At 38.3% G+C, this 13,290-nt stretch overlaps 1 protein-coding gene across 18 annotated transcripts in view; it reads left to right on the forward strand.

Moving 5' to 3' along the window:
• NCOR1 (nuclear receptor corepressor 1) overlaps positions 1 to 13,290 on the forward strand; it is a 158,138-nt gene that overhangs the window by 93,995 nt on the left and 50,853 nt on the right. For 10 of the 18 annotated variants that reach the window (XM_064582686.1, XM_064582689.1, XM_064582688.1 and 7 more), the window contains 5 exons: positions 1,414 to 1,476; positions 3,718 to 3,857; positions 8,099 to 8,225; positions 9,369 to 9,431; positions 10,755 to 11,304. In XM_064582686.1, the coding sequence (XP_064438756.1) occupies positions 1,414 to 1,476; positions 3,718 to 3,857; positions 8,099 to 8,225; positions 9,369 to 9,431; positions 10,755 to 11,304 (943 nt within the window). The remainder of the gene's footprint in view (positions 1 to 1,413; positions 1,477 to 3,717; positions 3,858 to 8,098; positions 8,226 to 9,368; positions 9,432 to 10,754; positions 11,305 to 13,290) is intronic. The other 8 variants (XM_064582692.1, XM_054511024.2, XM_054511029.2 and 5 more) reach the window with 3 other exon arrangements.

Below are 13,290 nucleotides of genomic sequence, written 5' to 3' on the forward strand. Positions count from 1 at the left end.
TCCCTGTTGCTGAACGATTAGGCTGTCCCCTGCCCCCTCATCTTTAAACTAATAGAGATAGCACTGTAAAGAAAAAACAGATCTTGAGTCACGTAACATTTTCTTTCTGTTAAATTATTTTTTATAGGAATAAATTCTTGGGTCCAAGCATTTTTCTCTCCTTTACTAAGTACAGTCTCATTAGTTTATAAAGGGATCATGTTAATGCTTACCATCATTGGTTCAGTGGTACCAATTTTACCATAACATGAAGCATAAAGAAACCAGGTTCTGGGGATGGCAAGGAAGGATGCAAGGAAAAGAACTAGATAAACACATGGGGGCAGATCATGATGGACCTCGTTTGAGTTATATCCTGCTTTGCTTACAAAGTGGGAGCTCATAGGGGTTTTTATTTTTTTTTATTTTATTATTATTATTTTAAAAGATTTTATTTATTTATTTGAGAGAGAGAGAATGAGAGACAGAGAGCACGAGAGGGAAGAGGGCAGAGGGAGAAGCAGACTCCCCGCTGAGCAGGGAGCCCGATGCGGGACTCGATCCCGGGACTCCAGGATCATGACCTGAGCCGAAGGCAGTCGCTTAACCAACTGAGCCACCCAGGCGCCCTCATAGGGGTTTTTAAATAGAGGAATGTTGTACATAGATTGATGTTTTAGAAAGCTAACTAGTGACAGTTGTGGAGGTCAGGTTGGAGAGAGTAAGGGGCTGGAGGCAGAGGAACCAGCCAGAGGGGTGTCACTATGCACGCAGTGGCCCAGGCAAGAAGTGGATGATTTGGGAGATTAGAACTGACACACATCATTGGATGTGAGTAGTATATGGGACGAAGGATTGAAAAATTGGTCTGAGGAGGCTGTTAATAATTCGAGTGACTGGATGGATGATGGTACTATTAATTGAGAAGGGGAATATGGCAGGAGCTCATTTCATGCCTGATAGTCTTGCTTTCCTTTCTAATGTAGAAGGGAGAATGTGCAGTTTGTGATCCATCTGTGTTTACTAGGTGTCATAGGGCCTCCAGGAGTGAGGACGAGATGGGGGATTCAGAGAGCAGGAGAGAACTGTGCCTGGACAGGAAGGGGGACTGTTGTTTCTTCCTTTGACACTTCTGGAGAGGAGGGATGGGGCTCGAATAGTGGGAAGGCAGTGGGTGAGGTGGGACTTCATAGAAAATAAAACAAACACGTAGACGTGGGTGGAACTTCAAAGAACATTGAGAAAGATCCTAACGGAGGAGCCTTGACTATACCCCTTTAGTTGGTGGGGAGAGCCTGCCACCATCCTGTGTCCATAGTTTCCTTCACCTAATGCTTCAGACAGGCTTTATGTCAGACAGGGAGGTCGTGCCATCTCATCTGTGAATGAGCTTAAGTTTTCTCTGCCTTACTGGGTTCTCTCTCTTTATTTCAGTTTCCACAGAGCCTGTAGAAACCTCTCGATGGACAGAAGAAGAAATGGAAGTTGCTAAAAAAGGTAAGTTATAGTTCTTTAGGTTCCTCAGGGTTAATAATAAGTCAGATGGAATGAATTTTTTTTAATTGAAAAAAGAAGAAAGTTCTTCTGCGATGGTAAATAGAATTTAGAGGTAGACTCGAGTTCTTTATGATGGGGTGGTGCCCTCTCAGGTACCCTGCTGTGCCTTGCTCAAGAGGCCCAATTTTGAGGGATTTAAGATTCTCTGCACGGTTTTATTTTTTTTTATTTTTATTTTTTTAAAGATTTTATTCATTTATTTGACAGAGAGAGAGAGTGCACAAGCAGGGGGAGTGACAGGCAGAGGGAGAAGCAGGCTCCCCGCAGAGCAGGGGGAGCCCGATGCGGGACTCGATCCCAGGACCCTGGGACCATGACCTGAGCCAAAGGCAGTCGCTTAACCAACTGAGCCACCCAGGCGCCCTGCACAGTTTATTTTGAATGTCATTTTGTTAGAGAGCAAGTGGACTATTCTCACTTTTCCAGCATAGCTGTGATTCAGTGTTTTGGAGGGTATTTTAATATAAAGAGTCTATATTTTCTATTATTTAAAAGTTGGATTTAATAGGGTGGTACATATCTCCTCAGTTTGTATTTGTAAGGCATTTGGTTATAAACTAGTAAGAAACTGCACTGCGATTCAGAGGACAGGGCATGAACTTTGGAGGCGGACAAAGGTTTGAATTTTGTCTCTCCCACTCATTGCCTTGATCTTATTCTGGAACATTAGGAATCTTGTGTTTTTCTGTTGTTGCTTGTTAAGATAGTGTAATTTGAAATGGAAGTAAAATTTCTAGAATAATTGGTTTATAAATGAACAATAGTTTGTGTTTTAAATAAAATAATTTTGAGAAAGATTAGCCAACTCTTTTTGGAGTTAAGTATTTATCTTATAGTTCTAAAGAGAAATTATTGTAAATAAGTTGATCTCTTAGTGACACATTTCATATTTATTTTCTATTTAATAGGTAATGAATGATACATTTAAGAGTTATATAAACCAACTTTACCAAAAATATAGCAGTTTAATGTGTTCTGTGCTCAAAATATTTTTATTTGATGTTTATTTGCCATGATTAGCAAATTCATCACTTGTCATGATTACTTGTATGACTTTTTAGAAGATTCACATTTTTGGGCGCCTGGGTGGCTCAGTTGTTAAGCGTCTGCCTTCGGCTCAGGTCATGATCCCAGGCTCCTGGGATCGAGCCTCACATCTGGCTCCCTGCTCTGCAGGAAGTCTGTTTCTCTCTCTCCCACTCCTCCTGCTTGTGTTCCCTCTCTCACTGTGTCTCTCTCTGTCAAATAAATAAATAAAATCTTTAAAAAAAAAAAAGATTCACATTTTTTTAAAAAGATTGACATTTATTCTCATCTGTTATCAGAATGTCATAGTGGAGTAAGTAGATATTAGCTACATCATAGAGCAATCTTTTTCAGGTAGACACACCTCCATAGGACTCTTCTCAGCTCTGTTCATGTATCAGAAGGATTTGGAAGTAATCTTCCAGTTGTCATTATTAAGGAAGCTACTTGTGTTAACCTTGAAAAACTCATGTTTTTCTATAAATTGTTAAATTTGTACTGAAAATTCATGCTTGGATACATCTGTATAGCTCTCTGCGTATATGTGCATTTATATACTCATATTCCTTGCACATAGGTATGTGTATGTACATACATTATTTAGTTGAAAAGTGTCAGGTTGCATAGATTTCTCTGATGCATTGTATTACCACAGGTTTGTTGTTGTTGCTGTTTTTAAAGCTCGTTAATTTTTTTGAGGGCATTTCTTGATTGTGAATGGATTGAAGACATGCTGATTATAAATATAGTCATATATATCTTTATTTTGTGTTAATTATAAGATTACCTTATTAACTTTATATTGATATACTGTTTCCAAAGACTTAGCAGTATCTAATCACTCAGTTTATAAGTGTTTGAGTTGTTACTGTGTGTCTGACATTGTCCTAGCTCTCTGGGAGATACATAACAAGGGTAAAGTTGAGCCTTTCCATTAATGACCATGTTTTAAATTTGGGTGGCAGAATAGAGCTGTCAGTGAATTTCATGTCAATACATATCTAAGTATGTATTAAAATATATCAATAAATAATTGAAATCACATTTTTAGTGTTAATGATTTTGAAGACTGTAATTAAGTTGATTTTATTATTTCTCTTGTTTGCTTTATCAGGTGATTGTTCAATTAATCTTTGGTCTGTTTTTCAAATATAGGTCTTGTAGAACATGGTCGTAACTGGGCAGCAATTGCCAAAATGGTGGGGACTAAAAGTGAAGCGCAATGCAAAAACTTCTATTTTAACTATAAAAGGCGACATAATCTTGATAACCTATTGCAGCAGCATAAACAGAAAGTGAGTATATCAGCGGTAGTGAATATCTGCTTATTTATTCATTTATTTTTAACTGATTTGGTTTTTAACCAGTAGTTACTTGTTTTGTTTTGTTTTTGAGCTTCAGATACTGGCTTTGAGGAAAAGTTTTTTGTATCCTGTATTTTTATTTATTACCTCTACCTGTGAGGGATATGCTAGTTTCGCGGCACAAGTTGACTTTTTCTCTGATGACTGCCCAAGGAACAAAATTCCTGTTCGTAGTAATGGCAGTTCAGTACTTTTGAATTACCATAGATGGGATTTGAAAAATATAAACATGTTGGAGTTTGAATTGAAAAGTTTAGTTGGAGTTCTGTTGACCTTGTTGAATGAATCAATATGGCATATTAAAACCATTTTCTCAGAAAGAAAGAGTCCCTGAGATAAATAGTAAAATCAGAAAGATAAATTATTGAAAATTCCTTAACGAGGAAGTTCCAATGCTCTCAAAGTCTACAGAGCTCTTTGAGGATTCCATGAGGCTAGAACTGTTTTTGTAAAAATACTAAGATGTAACTTACTTTTTCCACTGCGTTAGATTTGCATGGATGGTGTCAAAGGAGTTGTGAGAGAAAATGCTTGTGCCTTAGCATGAATCATGGCAGGGCACCACTGTGCTAAATACTCAGTGTATTCTTCATCTCCAGGCATTTGCAATTTAACAACAAATATGCCAATTTCACTTGTCCTTGGCGAAGCAGTAAAAATTAGCTTTATTAAATCTTGACCCTTGAGTCCATGTGTGTGATGAAATGAGAAGTGTGCATAAAGCCCTTCTGCTCCATACCAGAGTATGCTGGTTCTGTCGAGGGAAAGGACTTTTGCAATTGTTTGAGTTCCAAGCTGAACTAGCCTCCCTTTTTTTATGGAGTTTCAGTTTTAATTGGAAAAATGACAGAAAGACTATGGTTTTTCAGACTTGGATCCTTGGCAGACATTTTCTTGAAAATGAGTGAGACTGTCTTTCAAAGAAAGCAAGCAGAAGTATTTGTTGCCACTTTTAAACTTCGAGCTTTTAAGCAAAAATGGAAACTTTGTCTTCCTCACCATAAGCTTAATATCTTCCTAATACTCAAAGACTTTTCTGATGAGATCAGTGGCAGTAATAACTAATATGATATTTTGACATACAGTGAAATGTATGCAGATTTGAAAAATCTGTGTAACTCCATAATTTCCAGATGACCAATTTGTGATGTCACAGTGGATGTCATGTATGGATAAAAGATGTACAGAATACTTTTTATTTTATTTTATTTTGTTTTTAGACTTTATTTATTTATTTGACAGAGAGAGAGAGAGTGAGAGCAGGAACACAAGCAGGGGGAGTGGGAGAGGGAGAAGCAGGCTTCCCATGGAGCAGGGGCTCGATGCGGGGCTCGATCCCAGGACCCTGGGATCATGACCTGAGCTGAAGGCAGATGCTTAACGACTGAGCCACCCAGGTGCCCCCCAAAACTACTTTTTTACTAAATTATTCATTTGTTTTGGAATGTAGTTATTTTGTGTTTTTTATGTTGACATGTAATGGGTTTATTGTTATTTTTAAATTAATTTATTTTAAATATTTTTGCTTTAATTCAAATATAGTAAGTATCATTATATATATCTCATGAAAAGAACCTCCTTTGGGTCTTGAATACTTTTTAAGAGTGCTGTATCCTTAGACCAAAAAATTTTGAGACTCACTGAAGAATGATAGAATGGGTAATAAAAGGGTAGATATTTAAATTTGTTAGGGTTTGGACTTTTAAGAAATATGAGTATATGAAGTATAACATTGACTGATTTTGTTTTTCTTTTTTTTCAAGATTTTATTTATTTATTTGAGAGAGAGAGAATGAGAGACAGAGAGCATGAGAGGGAGGAGGGTCAGAGGGAGAAGCAGACTCCCTGCCGAGCAGGGAGCCCGATGCGGGACTCGATCCCAGGACTCCAGGATCATGACCTGAGCCGAAGGCAGTTGCTTAACCAACTGAGCCACCCAGGCGCCCAACATTGACTGATTTTAAAAGTTATATACAAAAGACCTCTTAACGTTAAAAATGAAGATGTAAAGGTTAAAAATGTGTTGTTTTGAGAAATTGGCTCCTGTGACTGTGGACACTTGCATCTGACGGTGCAGGATGGCAGGCTGGAGACTTAGGGAAGAGTTGCAGCTGGAGTCCAAAGGCGATCTGCTGGCAGACTCCCTTCTTGCTGGGGGCGGGGGGGGGGGGGAGGGGGAGAGCAGGGAGCCATCAGTCTTGGTTCTATTAAGGCCATCAGTTGATTGGGTGAAGGCCCCCTCCTCCCTCCACATTCCGGAGGGTCATCTGCTTTGCTCAGAAGTCCACTGGTTGAATTGTTAATCTCATCTAAAAAACACCTGCAGAGAAACATCCAGGATAATGTTTGACCAAATGTCTGGGTGCTGTGGCCCAGCCAAGATGACACATCAAATTAACCATCACCAGTGTCTTTAAAACTTCTTGTTAGGGACAGCAGGCTTCCGGGTTTTGTTTTTGTTTTGTTTTGTTTTGTTTTTTTGAGTGTTTTATCATTTTCAAAAAGGTTTCAAGAAAACATGACAAATGTCTAATATCTATTAAAACGCAGTGCAAGATATATAGGTGTTAAATTTCCATAGGTTTGACTTATTACATTAAATATTAGTGAGTGCTATCATATAGTGAAGAAAATGCTTGGAGAAGTAGTAGATGATTGCATGTGAACAGAGGAATGTTGCATGGTGGTGGTGAAACATTGTCTTTTGTATATTCATCAGTGGAAATACCAAACAGCATGGGTGGATATTGGCAAGGGAGGGATACAGCCTCGACACTGGAGAAATCCCTATATGAGCTATTATCTAACTCCTAAAAATTTTGCAGCCTTCATGCAGTCTTCCTAAAGCTTTTTAAAGAGTGTGGCCAGAGGATTCTCCCCTTGCATTCCTGTGAGGAACATAGTGATGAATTTTTTTTAGCTTCAGAATTACACCTAGTTCTACGACGGACACTGGGATGTGATTTTTTTTTCTCTTGACTTAGTTACTGCTTTAGGTTGCATCCTAACACAGAATTTTAACAGTTGGGATAGCAATAATTTATTTTCCTCTGTGAGGAGTGTCCCCGGGAGAGGCTTGTAACTAAAGTCTGCTGAGTACAGGCTCGGTAAGAGGCGGAGAACAGAGCAGATGCCAGGGCTGGGATCTTCGCGTCTACAAAGACAGGAGACCTTAAGTTTCATGGTTAGTAACACGAGATTAAAAATATAATAAATAGCTGATGTCTGACACTTAAATATATGCACATATGCTCTTACAGATCTGTGATCCCAGTAGAAGTGAGCAGTTTTATGTAAACACATTATTTTTGGAAGGAAAAATCCTGTTAAAGGAAAAGGCAGTTTGTCCTCATTAATAGTAGAAGAAATTCAGTAACACCAATGATGGTTGGTGACACCAGTGATCAGTTGTTGCTTATGAAATCACATAATTCTTAATGTTAGGGAAGGGAGGTTATTGCAGCATTATTAGTGCAGAACATTAAAATTGACTGAATACCTTAAAATAGGAGAATTTTAAATATCTATTGGTACAGAGTGTTTTTATGGAATCATTAATAATTTTGAGGAATTTATAATGTAAAGGTATGTTCAGTTCATGATTAAGGTTAAAAAAAAGTAGGATAGGTAACTACATTGGGCAATCCTAGTTTTATTTACATGTACTATACATCAACATGTATACGCATATAAAAGACTGAAAGGAAATGTATCAGTATAGTTAGAATCTCTAGCTGGTGCAGTTATGAACCATTATTGTTTTTTCTTAACAATTTTCTGTGTCCTCCACAGTCCAACGAATATCTTATTTTTAATAGAAAACAAATGCACGTTATTTTTATTAGAAAAATACATTATTTGGAGAGGAAGAATAGCAGGAGTTTTGTGATTTTTGGCTCTTTGTACATGTATGGTGACAAATAGTTTGAAAAATGGTCCAAATGTAACTTTTGATCAGTTTGATGAGAGCAGTCCATCCACACAAAAGGCCAGTTAGTGGTTCCCTAGAGGCAACCGAATATTCACCAGAACAGTTGTCAGACAGGCAGCCTTCTTGTTTAGTATGTGTGTATCAGTGTTTTGTGTTACTTCAGATATGAGAATGTTCCTTTGTTTTCTTTTAGCTATTTAAATCGTAAGTAATTTAATTCAACACTCTTTTACTCCTTTAGACTTCACGAAAGCCCCGTGAAGAGCGAGACGTGTCCCAGTGTGAAAGTGTAGCTTCCACTGTTTCTGCTCAGGAGGATGAAGATATTGAAGCTTCTAATGAAGAAGAAAATCCAGAAGACAGTGAAGGTATCTTAAAATCTTAAATTTAGTTGTGACTTCCACTAGTTCAAATATGTAATTACTAGCTTAGTCATTTTATTTAAGAATTGCTTCATTAAGGAAACAGTACATTCACTGTTTTCATAGAGACCTTAAACTTGAGCACAATGTATTTATTCATTCAGTCAACAAATACGTATGTAGCACCTGTGATGGTCCAGTTGGTACGACTAGAAGATCTTTAAAATGGCAGTTCAGGGGCGCCTGGGTGGCTCGGTCAGTTAAGCGGCTGACTCTTGATTTCGGTTCAGATCATGATATCAGGGTTGTGAGATCGAGCCCCACGTCGAGCCCTGCACTGAGCATGGAGCCTGCTTAAGATTCTCTCTTTCCTTCTGCCCTTCCCCCCCCGCCCCCCACTGCTCGCTCACTCTCAAATAAATAAAATTTTAAAATCAAATAAAATGGCAGTCCGGCATCAGCAAGCTGTCTGCATCAATATCACTGCCACCTTTATGTGTCCAGTTAGTATCATTGATTACATTTCTCTCTTTATTGCAATGAGTTTGATTTATTTCAGTTTTTACAATGACTTACACATGTCACATTTATGTTTTCATATAAAAAGAATTAATGACGCTAGAAGCCCGGTAGAAAAGAATGTCAACCCAAGAAACTTAAGAACAGAAATAAAATCCTTTTTGTCACTTGAACAAATTAATGACCATTTTCCGAAAAAGTAAATATTTTCTTGAGTTTTTGCTGATTAAACGTTCCTAACTTATTTCAATTGCATTACTATTAAAGTTTCTGTAGATTTCTTTTGTGAATTGACTGCTTATGAAGTGGGAATTTTCAGTGATTTTAGTAGCTCTTTATATATAATATCTTACACATGTTCATGCTTTGTATACACATATTTTCTCCATCTCATTCACTTTTTATTTTTAAATTACCAGAGTTTAAATTTTGTATGTAATTAGAGCTGCTTAAGTACGTTCCTTTGAAGGCGCTCAGATTTTAAGCTTAGGAAGTTCTATATCTTCCAGGAGTTTCAGAAATATTAGATTTCGTTTTATTTTTTTCTGCAAGTTGTTGATGGCTTTGAAACTTAAATTTTGTTTTGAATGGGTTTTGGCTTTGAACATTAAGTAGCTTTTTTTCTGTGAGGTTTTGTGGAAAATGAGGCCCGTGTGGCAGGAATGAAGAGAATACTGGAGCAGAAGAGTTTTGGTAAGACTCGGCTTTTAAAAAGCTCCCTCTGGTGTTGTTGAGACTGGTCTGAGGTGGAAGATAGGAAGAGTTGCTTCTGGACTAAAGGGGCAGTCGAGCAATTGAACACAAGTGGATGGACTCAAGGGATATTTTTAGAGAGAAAAACAATGATATTTATCTTTGTAGGATATGGGGATAAATGAGAGGAGAATTAAAAGATTACTCCTTAAAAGGTTTCTGGTTTAATTAGACAGTAAACACTAGAAAAGAACCTGATTTGGATGTGTTGAGTCCACAGACTTAGTGTAGTGCAGGAAATACTGAATTTGTGATTCCTTTGAAATATCTAGGTAAAGATGTCAAAGATTAAAACGGTATTTATAAAGTGAAACCAAGGATGTGGGGAAAGACCCGGGTTACAGTGTTAAATTAAAAGTCCATGTAATGTTACTCTAGAATTTTCCTGTCTAGTGTCTGGTACTCACTAGATACATGTGGCTATTGAGCTGAAATGTGGCTAGTCCAAATTGAGATGGGCTGAACATGTAAAATGTAATCAGATTTTTAAGACTTAATACCAAAAAAGGTAAAAATGTTATTACTAGTTTTCTATATTACTATTAATATTTTCTATATTTCCACATGGTTACATGTTAAAAAGATAGTATTTCATACCTACTGGGTGAAATAAAATATGTTGTTAATTTATCTCTTTTTACTTTTTTAATGTGGCCACCGGAAAAATTAAAATTTTAAGCAAATGTAACTCATATTATGTTCCTGTTGGATGGTGCTGTTCTAGACTGTCAGGCTTCCTGGGTCAAAGGAAAAGAACAGCCACAGGCTGGTAGAAGTAATCCAAATACCATTTATGGGAATGGTTCTTGTTTAGTTTGGTTTTCATCTGTCTTCATTTTTCAAATTTCATATAAATTTTATTTATTTACTTATTTATTTATATTTATTTATTTATTAAAAAAATATTCTTAAGAGTTCTTAGTTACTCAGTTACTCTCTACACCCAGTGTGGGGCTCGAGCTCACACGACCCTGAGATAAAGAGTTGTACACGCCACCGACTGAGCCAGCCAGGTGCCCCTCATATAAATTATTTTAGATATTAAAAGCTTTTACGCTTTCCATTTCAGAAGGTGAGGACCATTTGACCTCTCCCTTTCATGCTCTGGGAACAAACACTCTAGCTTCCCAGTGGCCATAAGACTTCACTGAGGCCATCCAAGGAGTATCATTCATCCCAAACAACTACTTTCAAGCATGGCTTCTAGTCACCACCTGAAACATGTTCATTATCAGATTTTTATGCCGTATCATTATCTTTAAGGTGCTGAAAATAGTTCTGATACAGAAAGTGCTCCTTCTCCTTCACCAGTTGAAGCTGTCAAGCCCAGCGAAGATAGCACTGACAATGCGACTTCTCGAGGAAACACCGCGCCTGGGGCTGAGCTTGAACCCAGCACAGAACCTGTACCCTGTGCGTCTCCCTCCTCAGCAGTGCCAAGTGCAAAACCAGTTGAAAGTGAAAGTGCGGAGACGCAGGCGAACGACAGCATCACGGTGGAGGCAGAGCCAATGGACGTCGAACGGCAGGAGCATGGTGCTGAAGTGACTTCTGTCCTTGACCTCCCCACGGCTGCCAAATCAGACTCTGTAGACGTTGAGATGGGGGCGCCAGAAAACAATCCATCCAGAGTCGAAGGTGATACCAAAGAAGGAGACCTGGAGAGACCCAGCACGAAGACAGAGCCTAGAGATGAGGACATGGTGGTGGCCCAGCAGATAGGCGCCCAGAGGCCCGAGCCCCAGTCGGACAATGACTCTAGCGCCACCTGCAGTGCGGACGAAGACGTGGACGGAGAGCCCGAGAGGCAGAGGTGAGACTCGCTCCTCCGATCCTCTCCTGTTCTTTGCTCTGTTGGAGGCTGACTGAGTCACAGGACGGTGCTGGCTGCAGGGATTATTCCTGTACGAATATCGGCAGCTTAGAGGTAGTCCGCATGCTTTTAATATTGGGTTATGATGTTGTTCATCTGTTTCAGTAACCAAGAACAGTTGTGTGATCATGAGTTTCCAATGAAAAAGATAATAATGTTTTTCTACACTGCTTGTTACATGCATTCTGTGTGTAGCTAAGAAGGGGATTTCATCTAACAAAACTTGTGATATGAGCCATGGACGGCTGCCGTTCCTGGTGTTGGAAGCGGTAGGATGTGGTGGTGCAGGCAGAGGCAAGGGGCATTGACTTGTTTGCTCCAAGACCATACGGCTTCAGAGCAGGGCCTGCTGTACCTGTGTGTTAGATAATAGAAAAGGTTGACGGTAGAAACATGTTAAGTGTTCTGAAAATATTTGAGAAAGCATAATTTAAATACAAGACAGTGGTAATTATCATGATCACTTTGTATATCAGTTAAAAGTTTAGATTATTCATATTTGTAATTTCAAATATATATAATACAGATTAATACAGAACTACTTTTAATCATTAATAATATAAAAATCTATCCTATCTTTATGGTTTTCATAAAAATTACGGTAAAGATTACAGTAAAATTACAGGAATAGATACTGCTTTATTTAATATATGTACTTGCCTTGGGATTTTCTTTTCCTTGAAAGAAACAGAATCACCTAGAATCACAGTAGAACATTTGATTGGCACACATTCTAGAAATGAATTTGACTAAAACATCATTTAATCAGAAACCAAATTCAACTCTTTCTTCTTTTTCTCCAACTGCCCATTTTTTAATAAGAAAGAGGCTAATAAGCCACTCAGCAGAGAGCCAAATTCTGTTCATCTAAGATGAGGATTATCTGTGTTTTCCACTATTAGTTTTGGTAACTATATTTACAAGTGAAGGAAAAATTAGGATGGTAGTAATCTTAAAGGAGGAACATCCTAAGAGCTGAACATGACAGTAGTCTTGAAATTCAGAAATTCCTTGTAAATATATGGTGACCTTCGAATAACACTCTACTTCAGTTCCAAACTATCATAATAACACTTCCAATTTTCTACAACTTTAATACCATCTTTATTCTTCATGTTAAGTGTTATTTTCTTTTATACATTCTAATTTTCTTATCAATTTGTACTTTTTAAAATGTTCATCTGCCCCCAATAACATTGGAAAGTCTGATACAGCCTGAAAGGTACGGCACTAGCGTATGATCTCCCCAGTTCACATATTGGGTGTTGTAAGCTCCAGCGTACATACTGAAACTGAGTGAAGCAGGCGGAGCGTGGGGTGGTGGGGGCTGTGGGGGACAGAGCAGCACGTGTGTTGGAAAGGGCAGCTACTACAAGTTCAGCATGTGGTTTCCACATGGGCATGCTGCTTCTGTGTGGCTCTTTCCACTCTTGATGAGAAACCAGGAGTCTGGAATTTGGGGTGAAATTCTCAATTTTAGTATGGTAGTGGGCAGATGTTTGAAAAAATACCCTATGATCCTGGCAAAACATCCTGTAACAGGTAACTAGTTTGTAATCTATGTTAGTGGTAGACTAGGACCTAATATTATAATGGAATATATTCGGACTGGATGGTTAGATGCAGATGATTAAACTCAGATAAATTTCAACCTATAAATCAATATTAGGTTTCTTTACTTAGAAAATTAGCATTGTAGATTCCCCTTTTCCTTACTGTTCAAATATCTTCTAAGGCTGTGTTGTGTGTGTGTACATACATATTGACTTAGAAGGAATTATGATTAGGGGTGCCTGGGTGGCACAGTTGGTTAAGCAACGGACTCTTGGTTTTGGCTCATGAAGTGATCCCAGGGTCGTGTGATCAGGCCCCATGTTGGGTCCTGCACCCAGCACAGTCAGCTTGAGATTTTCTCTCCCCCTCCCT

Source organism: Mirounga angustirostris, unplaced genomic scaffold (genome assembly GCF_029215605.1).
Source record: "Mirounga angustirostris isolate CCGP_5_RB_7025 unplaced genomic scaffold, mMirAng1.0.hap1 SCAF_17, whole genome shotgun sequence".
NCBI classification, from domain to species: domain Eukaryota; kingdom Metazoa; phylum Chordata; class Mammalia; order Carnivora; family Phocidae; genus Mirounga; species Mirounga angustirostris.